The sequence below is a fragment of the Anomalospiza imberbis genome, chromosome 7, assembly GCF_031753505.1.
Source record: "Anomalospiza imberbis isolate Cuckoo-Finch-1a 21T00152 chromosome 7, ASM3175350v1, whole genome shotgun sequence".
NCBI lineage: Eukaryota > Metazoa > Chordata > Aves > Passeriformes > Viduidae > Anomalospiza > Anomalospiza imberbis.
The window spans coordinates 25,934,570-25,957,070 of NC_089687.1; the positions used below are offsets into that span (position 1 = coordinate 25,934,570).

The 22,501-nt window shown below is 40.6% G+C and overlaps 1 protein-coding gene across 10 annotated transcripts in view; it reads right to left on the minus strand.

Moving 5' to 3' along the window:
- Positions 1-22,107, minus strand: part of INO80D (INO80 complex subunit D) — a 55,634-nt gene extending 33,527 nt beyond the window's left edge. For 6 of the 10 annotated variants that reach the window (XR_011000904.1, XM_068196126.1, XM_068196124.1 and 3 more), the window contains exons 1-6: positions 21,700-22,107; positions 20,327-20,396; positions 12,874-12,969; positions 12,520-12,766; positions 6,284-7,032; positions 3,067-3,175 (exon numbers count right to left, since the gene is read on the minus strand). Coding sequence is in view for 9 of the 10 variants with exons in the window: in XM_068196126.1 (XP_068052227.1) it covers positions 3,067-3,175; positions 6,284-7,032; positions 12,520-12,737 (1,076 nt within the window). In the remaining variant the exon portion in view is untranslated. Of the gene's footprint in view, positions 1-3,066; positions 3,176-6,283; positions 7,033-12,519; positions 12,767-12,873; positions 12,970-20,326; positions 20,397-21,451; positions 21,576-21,650; positions 21,675-21,699 lie in introns of those variants that run through there. The other 4 variants (XM_068196121.1, XM_068196119.1, XM_068196120.1 and 1 more) reach the window with 4 other exon arrangements.
- Between the last annotated feature and the right edge of the window lie 394 nt (positions 22,108-22,501).

The window sequence follows — 22,501 nt, forward strand, 5'->3', positions numbered from 1 at the left end:
TTCTTCCCACCCCAGGAACCTTCTCTGCCAGCACCCAGCCTGCACTGTGCCCACTGCCAACTCCTGCGCTATTGGAACTCAAACATTTGTGCCTGCCTCGAAGCACTGTGCCCTGAACTCCTGGGACCATAGGAACACATTTTTTCAAAATTAAAGCACAGAATAATAAAAGCAAACATTTGGCCTGCGTTTCCACAGATGATTGCAACAATATGAATTTTATAGATTAAAAGGCCAGAAGGCAAGTGAACCAAAAAATGTGTTATTGTTGTCGTGGTTTAACCTCATCCAGCAACTAAGTACCACAGTGCTGTATGCCCCCTCTTCCTGCATGCTCACTCTCCCTGCTCCCACCAGTGGGATGGGGAGGGGAATCAGAAAAAAAACACCTTGTGGGTTGAGCTAGGAATAGCTTACTAATGGAAACAAAGTAAAATATACTACTACTATTTATTGTAATAAAAAAATAAAAAAGAAATAAACCCCAAGAAAAACAAGTGATGCCCCGTACAGTTGCTCACCACCCACTGACTGATATTCAAGCCTACCTCAAGCAGCGATCGGCTCCCCCCAGTTCATGTGCTGGCCAAGATGTTCTAGGCTGTGGAGTATCCCCTTGGCCAGCTGGGATGAGCTGTCCCAGCTGGGCTCCCTCATGGCTTCTGGTGCACCCCTTCTCTGGCAGAGCACAGGGAACTGAAGTGTCCTTGACTTAGGGCTAGCACTACTTAGCAAGAGCCAAACCATTAGAGCGTGATCAACGCTGCTCTCCTGCTGAGCCCAAAACACAGCACTGTGCCAGCTGCTCAGAAGAAAATAAGCACTATCCCAGCCAAAATCAGGACACTGTTAAGTCATTAATTCTAAACAAATCTGATGAATTTCTGGTAGTTTAAGAGCAGCTAGAGCATCACACAAGAAGTTCAACAGAGGTTTCCCCCACAATCACACAACCAGAAATGCTGAGAACCAGCTGTCCAGTAAAGCAGAAATTAACTGTTTACTTTCTTTCTTTCAACAGTCTATTCTGAGAAACATTCCTCTCACTGTCTTCCATGCAGTCCAAAGGAAAAAGACAGAATGCAGGCAGCTCAGATACAAATAAAAAGAGAAAAAAGAGCTTTAATTTTACTATGAAAACCAGCAAGTAATTCCCCTAAATTTAGGTGTGTGATTTCAAAACCAAAGGGTTTTGCAAAATAATTTCCATTGGTTTTCTGGTAAAGTAAGTCCCCAGAATTCAGAGCTGTAAAAAGTCACTGGCTGACTTTAGCAGTCACCAGTCTGTACTACCAGATTAGCAAAACAGAGTCATTTTGACAAATCAAATCTCCCCAGAAACAGCCTGAACTAATTCATCTTCAGCAGCAGGCAGACCACACTGCAGAAGTGTCAAAGTGAAACATTTCAGGTATTAAAAACCACTACAGAAATTTGCAGAATGGGAACTAAAGCTTTAGAAGGCTGACATCCAGTGAATGCTTATCTAGGATCAAAATTAGTATGGTTGTTGAAGAGCTAACACTGAGCAGGCTGATGGAAGTACAAAAGCAGCCAGTTGCATTCAAAAATTTATCCAACATGGATAGTTAAGACAGCATTTAACTGAGGTGCACAGAATGCTAGAATGGAAAAGAAAATGTCAAGACAAGGTATTATTTTTGCTCATATGTGAAAGGAGTAGGAAGAATCCAAAGGAAGTTAAGACAAAACTCACAGAGATGACCTTTATAAGTTGACAAAAAAAATAGGGATCTGTGGAAGAATCAAAACAAATGTGAAAAAGAGAAGAGTGTAAGGCAAGTTATTGAATAGATGTATCTGCTATGAAAAATTATGTATGATTTAGAAGTCTGAAAGTCTGTTCATGATCTCCCAAAACATTTTATTTAAAAGTTGCCTTTTAAGTTAGAAGTAATGTTTGTGAAAGCTCATTCTAGAACTACTGATGTCCTAAAAAATGTCATTCATAATAAAAAAAGTCCTCTTTATTTTAAAAAAGTGAAGTCTACACTCTGCTTAATGGCTTTGATTCACTGAAGGCTCTTAATATTTAGCATCCTGTTGTGTGTCCTGATGACAGAGATACAGCTTCATGGTTCACCTTAAGGACAACCTTCAGAGATGGCAGGAAATTCTAGTAAGCTTCAGAATTTTCAGAATGTAACAACAAAATAAGGTTTCATTAACACCATTATTCTAAGTGTGATAGTTAAAAACTAAAAAAATAGGGAAAAGTTGTAGTATCAAAAAGTCCAGTTGCACATTGAATGAGAGTCATGTTACAGAAACTATAATCAAATTCTAGTGAGACCCCAATTTCTTTGTTAATAACATACAAGAGTATTGTTACAATACTACACCTGGGATGCTTCGTTTTAACTGTGCACCTTCAAATTTACATTAGTAGACCTATATTATCATATCCTGCTGTAAGTTTAGATTTGTGACTTAGCAATATATAGAGAACATCATAAGCCTTTCTGCACCAGCAGCTAATTCCTGCTCTGCTTATTCTTTTGATCCCATGCTTCCTTCCAATGCTCACAAGTACTGACAGAGGTTTATTCAACACTTAATTATGAAAAGGAATACCATGGCCTTTAAAAAAGCATATTAAAACAATAGCCTGCATAATTATTACAAGAATTAATGAGTAAAATGTAGCAGGTTTACTGACAAAGTTATTAACAAACAGTAGGAAAGACAAGAAACCAATAGCAACCCCATTTGATTCTAATTCAGGACCTCCAATCATCAAAGCACACAAGTTCATGAATAAATCCTACTAAACTCAATTAAATTCAGGCAAACAAGCTTAAATCCTTTCCTGATGCATCCTTCTGATAGCAGACTGCACAAAGGTCTCTAAGTTAGCTGGAAACTGGGACAGAAGGCAACAAGCTGTTCCATAGCTCTTACAAACAAAAGAGTTCAAACATTCCTTTGTTTCAGCAAAACACTTGAACAAGTGCTTAGGTTCCACTGACTCCACTTGAAGAGAATCTCACATTTACAGGATTTATTCCATCAAGGCCAGCATGAATACTAAAGAATCATACTCACTCAGGTCTCTCATAGCCGAGGCTTTCTCGGATAGACCACGCAACCTGGTAAGGGGAGGTTTGCTCTGAGTCCTCCAACTCTTCTCCACTGTCTTCAGACCAATCCAGCCCTAAGGGAATTGAAAACATGGAAACTGGATGAAAAGAGCATCCACCTTATATAAGTCTCCGAGCAACCTTTGGCGCAAAAGATGAATGTATAGCTGCAAGCATAATCACATTTGATTAAATTATGCAGTATTCTCAATTATACAGGAAAAGCTACAGTAACAGCTCCATTACAGTGTGCAAATAGCATGCACTGATTTTTATCATAACTGAGTTTTCCTTTTAAAATCCTTATTGACTTCTTTATCCATAAACAGTGCAAGAAAAATCACCAACTATCTTACCTGCAGAGAAATACTAGTCTTCATAACTAAGTACAAGGTAAGAGAGAAGTCCTTGTTATGAAGAAAATACTACTTGGTAAATTTTAATACTATACGATCTAAATAGGCCAGTTTCATTTCTGTTTATATTCTGACCCCTTCTCTGTGCCAAAACACAGAAGAATATGAAAACTGTAAGACACAGCAGCAGGGACAGAGATAGATACACAGCCACCCAGGATGTTCCTCTGCTCAGTCTCTGTAATTGCCTGCCAAATGCAGATATTAGTGTGAAGAAAGAGCTAAAGGGAGAGATACAAACACTCCAGCACTTTTCCCAAGCAGCATGTTTTCACTTAATGACGATGCAGTATGATCAACTTACAGTGTGCTCCAGCAGCCTCAGTTAGTCAACCTACAAACGGCTGTTTGGCCAGGAAGCAGCCAGTAAGTTCCCAGGTGGAAGATTTTATCTGGAACTTCATCTTTTGCTGTTTTTCCTACTATCTCTCCCACATCCAGTGAAATTCTTGCCACTTTCTTGCAGCAGGTGGGATAAAATCCCATTGCTGCATTTACAAGATAGCATTCTTTGCTTTTTCATTTTCTTGTGTGCTCCTTGAAAATTGATAGACTTAAGAAGCATTTCATTTTTGCTAAAACTAAACAAAACAACTATATCTGAGATGATTCTGAAGTCAGATGCCTTGAATCTGGGAAATGCATCAGTACTTGGTCAAGCACTTTCAGAGTTAGAGACACACACACATAAGCTTGGGATACAATCATCAGGTAACCTTCCTTATCTAGAACCAGCACTTTAACATGAACCACAGATATCAGAAACCCAAACTTTCAGGAACTTCAGCATCCTAAAAAAAAAATTTTTAAGACATATATTTGAACTTAATTCAGATACCTTAAGACATGTGATAAAATGTCAGAATTATACTTTCAACTTAAATGTTTCTTTTTCCTGTTGTCTCTTCCATAAAGGAATGAAAAAAGCAACTTAATAATTCCATAAAGATGTCCACAATTGACAACCACATAACAAATTGTTTAAACCCAAAGTTTAAAAACAAAATCAGAAATTGAGTTGTTTTGCTTCTCCTAGGCACTGCAGAAACGAAGGAATAAAATCTAATCCAAATGCAGTTGTACTAACACTGAAGACTGCAGTTATATTAATATCCAATTACATGGCTCTGATGTTGGTACACATAAAACTGGCTTAATCTTTTGAAAGATTCTGTGCAGTCATCTCTAGTGCTGCTCAAATATAGAAAAGAAATCCTGAAATTCTCTGATCTGGCATACCTAGTCTTTAATATTAAGGTTTATAATGAATAAATAACAAATACATTTTCCATTCTCGCATAATTTATATGTAAATTCCTTTACTTTGCCAAATATAAACTGTTCTAAATGCATCCACATAGTTATGCACCTCCCTAACTGTACATGTATAGGTCTAACTGTACATGTATAGGTCTAACTGTTTTTTATTTTTACTATGCCTCTTTTTAAGGAGCATGTATTCTCTTCACCAGTTGAGAATGTAGAACATTAAGCACAGAAAGGGATCTTTGTCTTTCAGATTTAGAAATTTAGGAATCCGTCTTTCAAAACACAGGTCACTTTCTAAACTATTGAGGTCTGTGACACTCAGAAATGCCTCTAGAGTTGCCATTCCTCTAAAGAGCTGCACTATATACAGGACCATCAAAGCTGTTTTCTGAAGAACAATTTCCTTTGGAGACATGCTACGGGATGCTAATTATCTCCTGAACAAATAGTCAAACTATCCCATGAGTGCCAAAGGGCAGATCTTAACAGCAAATTAAGAAAAAGTTAATTGAAATAGCAAAAATTACAGATGTTTGCAATTAAGTAAGACATTATATTGGGAACGTCCAGGTTTATCTGAAGTCTTTTTTTGTTTTAAACATCATAAATGGTGTTCCTACTTATATCACACACATTTCCTTTTCCCTGCCAGTATTTTACCTGTTAGAAGTGTACAATCTAAAACTAAGTAGAAAAGTAATTTGGGAGAGTGAGGAAGATAAAAAGGACAGATAGATGTGCCTAGGTCTATATTCATAAACAGACAAAACAGCCAAAATGTCAGTTGCCTTTTCAAAGCTTACAGAGCTCTACAATCATAGCACCAATTTGGTTATATTTGCTTATATTTCACAAGCAGCTATTGATCATTTTATGTAAGGGGAAGACTATTTCTGTATGGTATGCAGACAAGACTTCACCCTTCCTACTATCTTCTGTAACAATGCTGCTCTCCTGATGGTCTTTTCCTTCTGTTCTTCCATATTCTATAGATAAATAGGGCCCAGTCAAGAAAAATTCTCATGTGTTCCAATTAAGTCAACTGGAATTTTGAATATGCAGAGATTGATGGGCCAAACTGCCAAACTTTTACTTATATTCATTATGGCACGTGCACTTATCACACACCTAATGTTTCAATCTAACTTTGTTCACTCATAGGTACCGCTAGTGTCACATTTACTACACGAGTTGCAAACCTCCTACATGAGGTCTCTATAATACAAACTATGTTTTCTACACTTCAGTATGGTTTCTCAAATGGTTAACAGAACATTAAGAAGAATAAACAACCAAAATGCCATAAACCATTTGTGATGGGTCCAGGCATTCCCTTCATACACAACAGGGCTAAAGAAAATGCCAAGAGATGACCTAACTCAGGGTTACTTTGTAAGTACCACACAGGAATTCAGGATAGGGCCAGGAAGACATTACCCTTCAGTCTTTGGTTTCAGGTTAAAAAATACAGCTGCAGTGCATCTATTACCTACTCACCTAAGTGAGGAAACAGATCAGTGTCCAGCTGCTGTTTTCGAGTGCACAGTTTCACCAGTCTCTGGAGCCGGCTCATGCAGGACGAGTGCGGAGAGAAGGCTGTGGCTTTCATGAGGACCCGGTCAGTCCTTGGTGGGTCCGTGACAGGAGCCCTGGCGGGTGGCAGGAGAGGCAGAGGTCTCTTGTTAGACAACTGCCGCGCTTGTGCTATAGTGTGTGTGGTGGGTGCCACTCCCTGCATTGGTAGGCTGGTGTTCAGAGGTTGAGGTGACTTGCAGACTATGCCCTGCGGTAGCCCTGTCGGCTTTAACGAAGCTGATGAAGGTGGCAGATGGGAATGCTGCTGCTGCAGAGGCTGCTGCTGCAAAGGTGCAGGAATGGGGCTAAAGTGCTCTTGGCGAACTTTTAAAATTTCTGTCTCTCTCTGGCGCTGCCGGTTGTGAGCCAACTTGCTCTGCAACTTTTTCTTCACCGTTGCCCCTTTCTTTAGGTCATCATCCTCCTCATTGAAAGCAAAGGGGTCTTCTAATTCTGCCTCCAGGTAGTGGAGAGGAAGCCTTGCCCCTGGAGGGGAGAGGGACATCCCATCCAGTCCATTGGGCATCTTCAAGGCCAAGGTGGGCACTGTCAGACCGAAGGCCATAGCATCCATCTGATGCCTGACCTTTACCTCCTCTATGGGATCATTCTTTTTCTTCCTCTCCTTTTTCGGTATAAAGCCAAGTACCTGCAGGTGGCTGTTGCAGTACCTTTGAAAAGTAAGAGCACTCAGTTATTAACTAAACTTCTGTAAGTAAAATCTGAAGACAAGACATCACTTAGAAACTCAAAGATACATTTCAAGCAAATATAAACTGAAGCAGAAGAGGTTTTATAAGAATTGTACACAACTGCTTCTAATATAACACATAACTGTGGTGCTCTCAAACCAGCAGGAAAAAACTTACACAAGTGACTATTTCTAATCTTAGGATATAAGATTCTTCATTATTCATAGGAAAATCACATACAGTCATTCAAAATCTTAATTCTCTAATAGGGTAAACAGTCAAAATCCAAAGTGAACAAATGGACAGTCTGATACATAAAGCAGCAAGACCGCAAGCCATTAACTGATCAGTTCAAAAGCTCCTAAGAAAAAGTACATTGAAGACTACTTCCTTTCATTTGCCCATTGTTTCAGTGGAAGTAGTTAACATTTTCATCAATGCACACATTATTATTACTATGAATTCCACTGTAGTAGGGAGCAGTTTCTTATAAGGACAATCTCAGTACATATCTATCTGCTGTGAAAGATCACTATTTCCACTTACTGAACAAGTAGCATAAATACTTAAATTCTGTTTTAGTAGTTTAACATGATGAATTTTAAAGCCAGAGGATTAGCTGAATATTCTTCAATAAAAATCTATCTTAAAACAAACTCTGCTGCTAGAAAGCATTTACACAATGCCAGAAATATGTATATATATACTCCAAAAGCACGGATTTTAAGTTCTTCTAATATGAAAAACTTTCAAAGTTATGCTATTAAAAAAAAGAAAGTGAAAAGGTCTTTGATACTCTGTCATGAAAGTAAAAATAATTACAATTTATGCCACAGATGATATACTAAAAAGTAAGCAATTAACTTTTATTTGATTGGAATCAGTATGTAACAGAAATTTAGCAACCATGATGTGATCCTTTTCCTATACGCCACAGGCGGGCACTCCTGTCTCTGTAGAACCCACCAACAATCAAGATTTGCCCTTGCATAATCCCATCTATAACTTATAGCTTATAAATGACCAAAGATACAGGGAAAGAGTGATGTCTGCATCAAGGTAATTATGGACAAGAAAATGAATAGAATACCATGAAGGTATTCTTTTAAATTGGATCGGTATGAATCTGAGAACAGTAAGTTTTGTTGAAAAAATAAGTTAAAATTGTATTATTTCTGATCTTCATGGAGCAAAAAAATGGCAGAAAAGCCCAAAACAACCCCCCAAAAAGGTTCAGCACTTCAGTTTAGTTGCTTCCAACTTGTCGACCCATTTCTAAAGAGACAATGTGTGAACAGCTCTAAAGGATCCTTAAAAGAGAAAAAAAGAGAAAGCAAATTCATGTATGTTCTTTAATGGTCTCCATATATGTAGCTTCTTGCAAGACCCACACTCCTAAGGTTTCACAAATCAGAAAAGGCTGAAAAGCACTGCTACTTATTATTTCCTAAATAATTTCTTCATTACATTATGTTGTAAGTAATAAATAAACCTAGATGAGGCAAGCTAAAAGCCAACAACTTGTGCAGTCCTTATTAGAACACACTGGAATACTACTGTAAATTCATACTGAGAGATGCACTTCTAAAAATAAAATTATATAATGAGGGCTCAATAAAGCTTCCCTTAAAGTCAACAAGCACTGTTTCCATATTTAAAATTAAGCCCTTTAAAAATATGTTGTTTGAACAGTTACTACAGCACTTTCAGTATTTCAGAAGAAAAAAAAAAAAAACAACAAACAGACTAAACAAAGAGGGAATTTTTTCCCCTCTTATATGCCAATAAAAAGAGTGTTCTGCTCAACACAAATGCTTCCCTTATATTGTTCAGAACTTAAATTATTGTCATCCTGTGCTTGTGCTGATGTGAGGAGGTAGAACTGCATAGTCTGTTTTCATTGTAAAAACAGAAAAGAAATAGAAAAGGTGAATAAGTCTGTGGAAAGTTAATAAGCTTGCTAAAATTCTCTGAGTTTTAGGCTATTAAGGGTTTGTCTTGCTCTTTTAACTCTAACAGAACCATTTTTATATAGCAGAGAATAAAGCTTTGGCTCTTACAGCTGTCCATACAGCATCACTGAGAACCAACTGGCTCCACTGGACACAAACCCATGGATGCCAGGCTACAATATTCAGATTCCAGTACACACTGACTTGGCTCTGTGTTTCAGGCTTTGTCAACTCCCCGTCTTCCAGTATAATCAAGGCTGTTACACCTTGGACTAACAGGAGCAAGAAGAAACCAGGAAGGGCAGTACAGTCTTCTCTGGGTAAAGAAGATTGCACACAAGCAGTTTTGGCTAGGCATAGTTTTCATTAGCACTACTTCAGCCTTGACTGTGTCAGGCTATTGCTAGCCCTGCACACAGCCAGGGGGGTATGCACCCATATTTCCCCATCCTGCACATTCCAGGATGGCTTTTTAGTTGGCCCTGGCCTAAAGTGGCTCTGACTTCACATGGTGCTGCAGAGTCTACATTAGTAGTTCAAGCTCCACGGAAGTCAGATTACTGGGAACACAGGAAACAAACCTGCAAATAGCACAGTGCTTTTCACACAGCTCTGAGCACAAAACCCATTAGGGTCAAGCTGGCCCTACAAAAGCCAGTTCTGACAAGCCTGTCTTAGAAGCTCAGTTTTTCACTTCTATAACCTGTCTGTGAGCTCAGCTGACAGTATCACAATAAGTATCTAATACAGGTGTTTTCCCTTTCCTCATTCAGCACCAAAGGCACTTCTTTTGTGCAGGTAATGTCAAATTAAGTCCACAAATATGGTGGGTTGATATCCATTAAAATTAAAATCCTAAGATGAAGCACACAGAATGTGATGGGCTCTGAAGACTTCAGCCGGATGGTTTCCTGCATCCACTGGGAAAGCAAGAATTCAGATAGTGAGGTTTTCTATCTACAAATGCATTCTGCTTCTTAGTACACCCCAGTTTGGTATCAACTTCCATCACTTACTTAAGAGAAGACACAAACAAACTGGGGAGCAGCTTGTATATTAACAAAGAATTTAAAGATTCTCTTAAGTGAGGAGAATTAGAGACAAAATAGTGTTTAACTCAACTAAATTGTAGTAAACCTATATTTAGAAATCAAGTTGCATTTCATTATCTTTGTGTGTATCTGGTTAAGGAAGAAGTAGGAGATGTATTCAGAGAAAACAGAGATATAAAACCCATGTGCGTATCACCCCAATTATATATATTCTTTTAAAAAAAAGTGAATAGAAAAATCAGACTTCAAATAAGGCAATGAAGTCATGCACTATTAATAGATTTAATCTGTAGAATGTTAATGGTTAATAAGAACTTTAAAAATATGGCATCATATTATTTTTGTGCCTGGTAGCATCTCATTTGTCTGGGGTCAAGTGATAATTCTTAATTAGCTGTGGACAGACTATGAAGCTTTTGGCATATAATACATGCATCTTCTTGAAATACTTTTTAACAATCTCTGAAAGTATAAAAGAAGATAGCTGTCAGAGCATCATACAGACTGTTTCTGATCCTGTACAGTTCTGTGTCTAAACTGTGACAAAATGACCATCTGACAGTAATTCTGTACACAGAAAATGAAAAGCTATGAGTGAAGAACTCAGACACTGCAAACATCTTTATATTGAACGGAGTGTGAAAAAAGTCTTCTAAGAAACAGATACAGGTTTGCCTGCCAAAAAAAAAGTTTAGAACAGCCACAGTCTTATCACTAGCATTCATTAACTGTTATTGTTAAAATTAAACTCTGCCCTGAGAAACAGTCTTTTAAAATATTCTTTCAACTATCACATCCTCTCATTTGAAATTAAAAGTTTATTTTCTCTTTCAGACACCTGCTGTCCTCTTCAAGTACTGTAATGTGACACTCGACATGCAATTGAATTATTCTAATATAACATACACCAGATGTCATGACCACACTTCACTTTAACTTGAGAAAAATCAAAAAGAACAAAGTGTGAACTCAATTCAAGGTGTAAAGAAAAATCACAAATTCCATGGGAACATATGAGACGTAAAAAAGTGTCATTAAGTACTAGTACTTCTATTGTTTTTCAGTATGACCCCTGGTAAACAGGAACTCTCTCAAACAGCTCTTGCAAATGAAATTGCAGCATACCATTTGTGCTAACTATTTCTATGATCATTTCTGTGAGCTTATTTCCAAAGAGCCTCAATTGTACAGCAGCAAAGAAACACTCACTGTCAAATTACAGCTTCAAGTTATTCATCTTGTGTCATCTGAGCATTTGCCCTACAGCTTTTGACAAACATTCATGGTTTTTTTTCTCACTTCATCAGTCTCCTCAGCTGAAATGGCAGGTGAAGTGCAAGTTAATTTAGAGCACAGTCCAACTGTTGTTTCAGACAAGAGAGGGAGCTGTGGGCTGAGAAGGAAGTTATATGTAGGGCACAGTGGGAACACCACTAATAATGCAAAAGGTTAGTGAATGGCAGCTAATAATGTGAAAGGTCAGTGAATAGTGGCTTGATTTTTTTGGCATATTTTATTCATATTTTAGATTTTAAAAAGCATTTCTATGAGAACAAGCCTCAGATAGTTAACACACACATTAATTAAATACTGCCTTACTGGCAAAACCTGCAATGACAGCTCTGAAAAATGAAGTCATATAGAGATGGCAGACAAGATTAGACAAATTCTGCTATTTTGGCCTGAACAGCACCAATGAGACTGGTGTTCAGGAAGTCTTAAAGAGCAAGGAAGAATGCCCTTGTGGTTACAGTATGGGCTGCAAGTCAGGAAATCTGCTTTTAATTCACAGCTCTCAACAAGCTCAAGGATATATTTTGCAAGGAATTTAATACCTGGGCACTCTGGGCATCTTCATTTGGGCAGGGAGGAGGAGAGAAATAAGGGAAGCAAAGAAGAAAAGGAGTATGTGGCACTTTCCCAGCTGGCTCATCGGTTATCAAGCAATATTTATTTTATTCCAGTAAAACAACACTACAGAGATCAGTACCAAATCACCAACACTAAATCGTAATTCTGGATTTGTCCCTATGTGCCACTGCCCCCCGTGTCCAGAATATAAGCATTTTCAACTCCATGTCCTGAAAAAGCAGATGGAAGTGTGCTTTTGGCACTGCTGGCTAAACAAGCAGGCCTTTCTAAGAGCATGTACTGTGAGTGACAAAGCAAATGAGTTGGAAGAGCTGATATTGTGCAGCAGGTTTGATCCACAGTTTATAGTGAATTTGTGAAAAGCAGTGAACTCTCCCATAAACTTCCTTGGGATTAAGTTACTGCCCTCTTGCTGAGTATGGGACTCCCACAGAAAAAAAAAAAAAGTTCACTGGTCTTAAAATTCTTAAAGGAACATCCTGGAATACAATTCACTCAGAGCAGTTCCTCCCTCATCCTGAAACCAGGCAGCAACTTAAATAAAACGTCCCAGCCACCTCCCACTTTGCAGAGAGGAATCCACAACTCACCTACGGTCCTCAGACTTGGGGATGGGGTTGGTGCAGCGTTGGCTGTTGTACTTGGCCACATATTCACATTGCTTGAAGGGGGCAGTCTTGTCCTCCAGAACGTGTCTGATACAGAAGGCGTAGCCGTTAAGTCGCCTCTGCTTGCACAGTTTGGGGCTATAAGAGCATAAGGGCTTATTGTCAACCTCAGAGAAGTGTATGTGTTTGCCTTCATACATCACGTGACTCTATTCCTTGTGAACATCAGCTGAAAGAACCAAAATATTGAGACAAATCACATAAGGGAAGAAAAACTGCATTCAGTTCTAGGTGGTGCGTTTCATTTTGGCCAGAAAGAAGGATCCAAAACAATACCTGATTTTAAATCTTCTGTACCATGTCAGTGTTAAGAGACAGCCCCAAGGACACCACTATCTTGGAATGATGATGAACCAAGATGAAGCAGATTGTCTAAGGAAAATATCAAAAGGGCCACTGTCAGTCAGAATAAAATAGATATTACTACAGTAAGTAAACAGGCACAGGTAGTCACCAAGCCTGTGGTTCAGCTAGCATCCAATAAAACAACACCACAATCGTTTTCAATCAGTAGTCACAGATCTTTGGAAAACATTAAAGAAATTACTGGGGGAAAGAAAATTCTACTGCCACCATACTTAAATCACTTTAACAGAATATCACTCATCTACCAGAAGGTGATTAGAAGCTACAAGTTGAAAAAGGTTAAGTGTCAGATTAGATAATTTGCTTTCATAAATCATGCTGAAAGGTGATTAACTCATTTGATTGCAGAGGGTTTACTTCAAGGTATCTTTGTTTACAAAACCACCACGGACTGTCTTTGTGCTGCAAAATTATTTTGCCAATCAGTGCAACAAAGCTTTTTATTTAAGAAAAGCTTTCTTTACTGCAGCTGAGGACCAGTCTTTTAGATTTTGTAGCTGCTTACAATTTCTGCAAGCATCCATATGCAGTCCTTTCTGAGATCAGCACAGTTCTTCAAAGTTTATCCTACCTCACTGTACTTATTTAAGGGAAATGCAGGCATTAATACCAGTCAGTACTCCCATGAATGCCAGAAGGGCTGAAATGTCAATTCAGCAAGAGTCTTGATTCCTACAGTGGTTCCTACAGTTCCTAAATCAGGTTCCTACAGTGCAAATCCATGCAGCCATAAGGTACTTTTTCAGTTCTCAACATTACAGAGATCTTTGGCAATCATCTTTTAAAAAAAAAACCAAACAAAACCCCCAAACCATCCCAAAGGAGTTTCAAAAAAAGTAACAGTACATACATTCTGCAGCTACTATGATACACTAAGCTTAACCTGCAACAGGTAGCTTTTATTCAGAAAGGTCACCCTGAAGCACTGGAATGAACTCTTGAACACTGTGTATGCATTCAGTACTCAGTTCAGTTTCATATGTGTTATACACCAAGGAAAGGAATATTCATAGAGGTAATATTCAGGAAATATGTAATAAATTAGAGGCATGTGACAAAAGTACAGATTACCACCTCAATGAAATTATTTGTTCCCAAGGCCCAAAATGGCAAGAGCAGAATCGCAAGGAGGAAACCTACACAGACTTTGCAGGAAGGATGTACTTTCCTCTTGTAAAGGTACAAGCCTCCACTTTCTGCTGTTAAAAAAGTACCATGAGAAAATGACAAAGCACTATGGCACTGGGGGATCTAGAAAAACAGTTCTAAGTCACTAGGGCAAAACAAAACACCCTATCCCACAGAGTAAACAACATAAATCTGGCCTTCATTAGCATATATCTAGCTGTAGATGCAGAAAGACAGAAGAGTACTAAAAGATTTAAAAACACACTTAAAATTCTTGGAACAGCTTGCTACATGCACACATACAGCATACAGAGCACATGAATGGAGACAGGTGCTACAGAATGTAACTACTGCAAGCCACCTGAACAATCATTTGACAATAATGGTAACTTTGTATTTCCTCTTGACACATATTTTCCCTTTCCATGCACACAGGGAAGCAGCCACTCCAGAGGCAGGGGTCTCTCGCTTTGCTTACACCAGAGAGCCACAACATACACACAGACACCTAGTCCAGTTTCAATATATATATATATATATAAAAGTATATACATATACTTGAAAATAACCAATCACTGGAGCATGACTTTCCACAACATGCCAGTCTTAACAACAAGAAAGCTCACAGTTGACTGTGCCCTTCAAAAAGACAGAATGGGAAAAGGGAACAATCTCTTTAGCATGTTAAGGACCAAATATTCCTTTCAGTCACCTTAGCTTGGGCAGATACTGACATACCCTCCAGTATTATTCAGCAGAAACATGAAGGAAAAACATAAATCCCATGGGAACACGACCCATACAGGAGTTTGTTGTCAGTGTCCGTTTCCCATAATTTCGAGACGGACTCTTCTATTCCTTATGTGCCTGAGTTAAGCTTCTGTAAAGAAACTGCTCCACAGCTCCCAGCCACTATAATCCTAGTTTTATTCTTGTGGCCACAGTCTTAATTTTGGATTTAACTCATAATTAAGTCTTATTTTTGCATTTAACTTGGCTGTGTCAAGGCAGGCATAGTATTTCACTTCTCACTTGTTTGAGAGATACAGGGCACAAGGACAACGCCATATGAAACATTCACACAAAAATACCAACAATAATCCCCAGAGAAACCAACGAGCATGAACGTGAGTTCTTGGGTCTATATATACACTAGGAGAAGCTCATGCAAATATAACCATGTTAAAAATCCTGACAGTAATCAATTACTGCAACTACAGTGCAAGGAACAAGAAAGCCAATAAACATGGTAGCCAACCAATGTTATATTAAAATAAAAAACAACACAGTAATTTTTTCAAACTTGCAATTATATCTTTATTGGTAGATTCTTAAACAGACTCCCCAAAAGACATGTCACTGTGTGGATACATTGCCAGGATCAGAGACTGAAGCTGGACTTAATCTAAAAAGAGCATTTTTTTTCAATTCCATGGCATACCATATAAGAGAGTGTGTGTGTGTATAAATATATATATAAAAATAACGAAGACACTTAAATCTCTTCATTCTGATTTCATCCGATGCAGTGTTTTATTTTTAACAATTTACAGGAGTTCTTACCAGAACTTTTTGCTGCTACGTAAAAAGTAGCACAAGCATGGAATAGGCACATGTCGCTTAACTGAAGAGAACTGAAACTACACTTAGCTAAATAGTGGGTGGGGGAGAAATTATTTTTGTCCCACAGGATTCAGTAAGAGATGACGGAAACATGGACTTCCCCTGGAAAAAGCAAATGCTTAAGCAGCTGTACTTCACTATAAAAATATCAGAATACAAAACTTTCTGGAAGCTGTTTTTGTTTTGCATTTATACTCTACATTGAAGATGTGGGAAGGTTCAACAGAAAAAAAATTCATGCCTGCATGTGCTCAAACTAACTTTAGCCACAACCTGTGAATGAGAAACCCGAAGCTGCTTCTTGAGGAACCTAGATTTTCCTCAAACAACTGATTCTAAATAAAAGATTTTGAGCTAGTAAGAAACAACAGGGCAAAGAACAGAAGGGAATCTAAAAATGTGTGCCCTTGCCAAATGATGTAATACATGACTGAGGTGTAAAAAATCATGGTAAGGGAATAGGGTAAATATAGAGCAGCCATACTAGATCACAAAATATTGCAGCTAGGGGTACCTGATGAAGTTAGCAAGAGATTGACTCAAAACATATCGAATAAGTAGTTCTTCATTTTTACTACTCACAGGCAGTGAACTGCTAGAGTTTGCAGTCACATGAGACTATGGAAGCAAGACAGCACCATCAGGTTCAAAAAGGCAATAGAGAAGTCATGGACAACGGGGACATAAGTGATGCACTCACTAGCATGACCAATTTAACAAATATGGGTGGTAGAGAAGTAAGAGAAGAAAGCACAAAGAAGTGTCTGGGCTTTTAAAACACTAAGTAGCATCACTTATTCCTACTGGCTGAGACAGAACATTCGGTTGGATCCAAGCTAATCTGACCCAGCAGGGTATTTTTCACATTCTTATGAGGTTATCGCTAATATTTGTAACTTCATAACACATTCACTTCTCCCCTTGTCCCATTTTTTATTCTTGAGTAGCTGACTGGAAGAAAATCTCCTCCCTCTGGCTAAAGTTCTATCTGGACATGTGAAGAAGAGTAACAAACTTAGCACCCCATCAAGGCTTTATAGCAAGGACAGAGCAAAGTCACACTCTGAGACATCAGCGCTTCAGAGCAGAGCTATTTGTCCTGCAGAGTGTAGCCACTGGTAGTCCATAAGACAACTGAAGGTGGTTTGCACAGTGACTGCAAAAAGAGAAATGAAAGATTTCAATACACACAGGAACACACCTGTCCAACTGCCAATACCTACTATCACCCTCTGGAAGAAGCCAGCTTTCAACTTGCTTTTAGTGCTGGCTTTTCAGTACAGGCATAATCAGCTCCCTTACAGTGCACATCAGCTCCAAAGACAACACAGTTGTAGCTCTGCACTCCACATACCCTATTCCAAAAGAGTTAAACAATCCTTCAGAGAGGCTGGAAAACAGTGCAGCAGCAAACTTTGGAGGACGATCTTCACTATAACCATACCCAAGTAGCAGCATTATGCCATACAGAAATCTGGTACCTGACATCGTGAGTAGTCTACAGGGAAGGTAATGGCTTACTCACTAATAGAAAGCCCAAAGCACTAGAGCCTCAAAACTCAGATCAGTAATTTTGTGCAAATGCTGTGCTGAAAATATTAGAGTATTTTAAATCATGTGGGTTGATACATTCTTAAGCATATGCTCAGAACTTGACATTCAATGTACGTAAGACCCTTTTAGGCAATGGAATCCCCAAATGCACTGTAAATTGCAAGGCAATTATATGCTGGTGGTTAAAAGATGTATAATTAAGAGGACTGAGCTCAGAGCTTCACACACTGCATCCAAACAAAATCCACTACTACAGAAGTCTTTAGTCTTTACTGTGTTGTTTGCATTTGCTAATACTAGCCTAAATTTCATGTTAAATTACTTGGTGCATTCATGACATCTCACAGACAAGGTACAATCATCTCCGTAGGTTCCCAAAACCATCAGCTTGGGGCCAGAAGTACAACATGGATCTACAAGAATCTCAGCTTCTCCACAAGCACAAATAACATAAATAGTAGTTTTGTCATTTCCTCTTGACCAAAAAAGAACAAGTACCTGTCACTGTCAGATCCATTTCCTGAAACTGAGCAAACACACGGAGTGCACGATGTTTGGAAACATGGAATTTCACCCACTCCAAGATGAGAAGCCATAAAGTTCATTACAAGCGCATGCTACAAAATAGCTTTAAGTGCAAAAAGATATGCATTAAAGCTATTTTATAGCAAAACTTTTCAATCAATGTTAGTAAAAAGTATACTTCTAAGTATGAATTTAAAACATTAATTTTTCTCTATTTTATAGCAACTAATACCTCTCTTTGAAATGTTTTATCCAGAGAAGCTATACCACATCTAATTGTGATCAACATCAACACCACAAAGTTGTAACTTCTGTCCCTCTGCTGTGATCTAACCGTAAGTTTGGCTTAGTTCTAGTCTTTTAACAGCTCAATTCTCTACTACACTCAGCTACCAAATCAAGAATGCTGTAATTGTGAAAACAAGAGTCTTTTTGTCAGTAAAAGCACTCAAACTGAGACCGAGAACACTGGGAAGCAACCAAACTCAGCTACAAGAGTTCCTGTACAGAACACTTTTATTAACTAGAGTACAGTCCTTACTCAGGAAGGCCTCTGAAGTGCAGGTACGGCAACACACATGCAAGTACCCTGACAGATCAAGGCACTCAACATGCTAAGATCTTACAAGATATTTTTAGTTACCACCTGGAATCGCATTTTGGACTACTTTTTTCATATGTTAAGATCTACCTAAGAAGAAATAAGCAATATTGTCCTCATTCTGCCTTTTCAAAAAGCTTATTACTTTAGTTCTGGCAAAAGGCAGTTTACATTGCATAAGGATGTCCAATATCTTAACAGAAAAGCAGCAGAATGTTTTAGGCAACACTGGTAAAACAGATTATGCTTTAGAATATAATACAATAAATACAGAATTAAACTTAAGCATTATTCCTAATAATAGGAACAGCTAGAGAACTTACAGACTTCCAACTGGTTACAATCAAGAGCAGAAAACATAACTATGAGTAGGAAAAAAAAGAAATTTTTGCTTACAAACTGAATAGGTTCTTTTTGTTTTCCTATACCAAATGAACTTTTAATACCAAATGAAATTTTAATTTCAGCTGATTCACTCATCTGTACCTCATAGTATCTTAGAGAAAACCTGATAAAGCCCAAACGCTAAAAAACAACAAGCATTTAAGACTACGAATTTTAGAAACTTCAGAGGAATTCTAAAGAAAAAAAAACTTACGTAGGAAAATTTGTAACTACTGCCAAGAGTACATTCCTACAGATTTCAAAAAAGTAATTTCCTAAACATGGCTATTCCTGACCTAAGGTTCAAGATGGGCCCTGTATCTCGAAAGTCTTTTGAACAAGGATTTCTGTATTTGAGCAGAAGGTCTCCAGGCCCAGGTCCTGCTATCACATCCTCACAGGGAGGTTGTCACGCACGGTTATTTCAATGTAGTTATAAACAGGCCTGGGTTTTGCCAGGATGAGGAGGGCTGCAAAGAGGTGGCCTTCAGATACAGCAACAAATGGACCCTTTATGACATTACAACATGGCAGAAATGTACTTTAAAAACATTGTCTCAAAATACCAAAAGCAATATCCTGAGATAAAGTAGAAATTAAACATACCACAACACACCTTGCATCTGTACTTGGGGAAAAAAAAGTAAGTCGAAGTATTTTATTTATTTAAATAACACTTAGCCCACCTTTCCAGATGAGGTTAAACAAAATACCTTTGTCTTATTTTTAGTCCCAATACTACAAAGACAAATAAACTTATTTTCTCACAATACAGTATCATTTTTGCTTCAGTGGGAATACTCAATAAAAACCAATAGAGCTCCTCACAGAGGAGCCTTTCAGCAGGTATAAGCTATTGGAGTTTCAGTGTGGTCTTAAAATAAATTTGTACCTCCTGATGATTTACCATACCATGAGAACATGGTATACGCAGTTCTGTAGGACCAGGTCCTACACACAAATTCAATCCCTCATCACAAAAATACCGAACATCAAAATAACCTCCAGTACGTAAATTTTGCATTGCTTTCTGTAAATAATTTAGCTTTACAATTAATAAAACTTGTGTGATCTTTGTATATATTACGAACAGTTCATGCGAAAGGCTGAATGCCACCAGTTGGTAAGAGACAGCTTCGTACAAAACACGAGCGCTCCACTTCGGCCATCAGCAGTGGTACCTGGGCATGGCCTGAGCACGAAACACTGCCACTACAGGTGAGCCCATAGGGGAGGGCACCTGTCTACAGGGGAACCGTGCATTGCCCTCATTTTGTCAATTTTATTTTTAAGTCTCCCAGCCCTCAAGAACTGAAAGGCCATAAAATAAACCTGCATTGCACATTGTTGAGGATCAAAGTTAGAACTATTTTATGTATTTTAATCAGATGGTATAATATAAGGCTTTAAGGTGAGTGTCACTGTCACTTCCAAAATTCATTTGAGGTTACGTGTACAAAGCCATTATAATTTTGACCTAAAAGACACATTAAGGAATATTTGACCAAAACGTGCCACTTCCTGCATTAGAAACCGGAGCTACTTCACCTGTGCGGGGTGAAGTGCGATGGTGGGTCTTCCAGTGCACTCACTTCACAACTACCAGACGTTCTTTTCCCTGAAAAAAAGGATCCTTTCATTTCAGTCCTGGGGGGCAGCAGCACCTCACACAGCCGCCGCAGCCCAGCGGGACCCCAGCCCACAGGGACAGTTTGGGTGCCGACAGGGACGTGAGAAGGGACCCGACACAGCCCTTGCCGTGCAGAGGCTACTGAGGCGATCCCCTCCCCTGGCTGAGGTGCCAGTGGGCTGTGGCTCCTGTCCCGCTAGCGAGTCCGGGCACAGTGGCGTGGCCGAGGGACCCCAGCCCGGCCCCGGCAGGGCTCAGGCAGCCGCCGGCCCCGGCATGTGCCCGGCACCGAAGGTGCTGCCAGGGCAGCCCCTCGCCCCTGCCCCTCTTTCCCTGCTCCGGGGGCCGGCCCGGCGCCCCACGTGCCGGCAGCTTAGGGGGCGGGGGGGACACGCCGAGGGCTTCCCCTCACCCCCAAATCCACCCCCCACTACCTCCCAAAAGTTGTACGGCGAATCCACCCGCCGCCGGCCCGGCCGAAGGGGGTCACCGACGAGGGGAAAAGGGGGGACGGGACGGGACGGGGGGGAGAACCTGCGGCCGCATTCCGAGGTGCCCCCGCCCCGCCGGCACCGTCCCCACGGCTGCGGGCGGGGGGTGGGCGGCGGCGGCGGTGGGGGGGCAAAGCACCCCAAAAACGCTGCGAAACTTTCCAGGCCGCGGCCGGCGCAGCCCCGCGGGACCGGCACCGCCTCCGCCGCGGCGGCCCCGCACCGGGCTGGGGGAGGGGGTGCCCCCCACCCCGCCACCGCTCATTAAAAGTCATTTCGGCAAATTAATGCCGCCCCCATCCCCCCGTCCCGCGGCCCCTTCTCCCCGCGCGGGGGGCGGGGGGGCTTGGGGGAGAAGAGAGGCCCCAGCCGCGGCGCCCCCACCGCTTCCCCCCAGCCGCCCGGCCCCGGCGGCGGCGGGGCTCGGCCCGCTCTGGGCCCGGGGCCCGGCGCGGGGGGCCCGGCGGGGCGGGGAACGGAGCGGCCGGGCCGGGCCGCGCCGCGCCGAGGCCTAGCGCCCCCCCGCCCCCGTTCTCGCTCGCCGCCCTTCACCTCCCGGGCAAAGGCGCCGCGCCCCGACCCTCCCGCTGTGCCCCGGCGGCGGTCTCACCCCCCTCCGGCGCTCCTCCCGGCGCCCGAAAGCTTCAAAAACCCCCCTGGCTCCCCGCACCCCCTACTGCGGCCTACACCGCTCCGACCGATCCCCGGCCTCACGTAGCCCGCCTCCCCGCCCGCCCTGCACCCTCCGCACCGCCTGCCGCGCTACGCGAGCCCGGGGATGCAGGCCGGGCCTGGCTTACCTTTCCAGCTGCTTTTTTTTCCCTCCTCTCTCTCCTCTCCCCCCTTTCCCTCTGTTGGGCTGACAGATCAGAGTTTCCTCCCCAGCAGAGGGACTGGGAATGTGCTCGGGCTCTGTGCTGAGGAGCTGCTGCCCCCCTGTCTCTGAGAAGATCCTGCTTTTTGTGGGGAGGAAGCTTTGGGGGCTCTTTTATTATTTTAAAACTACAAAGTGCTCAGAGGGTAGGTGATTATTAAGGGGAATCCCTGAATATATTCTCCAGCAAAGAAGGCAGGGCTGCTGGGGCTGCTCAAGAAGAGAGCCAGCAGCCTCCTATAGCACCACTACAGGCACTGAGAGGACATAACATCAGAGAGCGGCTCCTCTGCCCTCCAAAACAACAACTTTCCTACCATCTTGGACGTAGTAGTGAGGGAGAGAGGGAGGGGGAAAAAAGTACAGAAGGTTTTTATAAAGTGTCAATTTGGAGGAGGGAGACAAATGGCCAAAACAAAATATTTTATCATTTGTGTGATTTTTTTTTTTAATAAAAATAAAATACAATGGCTTGTGGCTGAAGAAGTATTTTTTTTTAATAATCTGTAAAGATCAACTCTCTGGAAAAAAATTAAAGGAGGTACGGTAAAAATATATTTTTAGTAACTTCGTTGTTCTTAAAGCTATGTAATTTTTTTTCTGTATTTTAAAGTTGATAACTTTTTTGTCATTTTGTGATGGTTCTAAAAATTAGTATGTAATTGTGAAAGTTTGTTTAACTTTTTTTTTGTATTCGTAGTCTTAGTAAACAGGTGAGATTGTTGTCG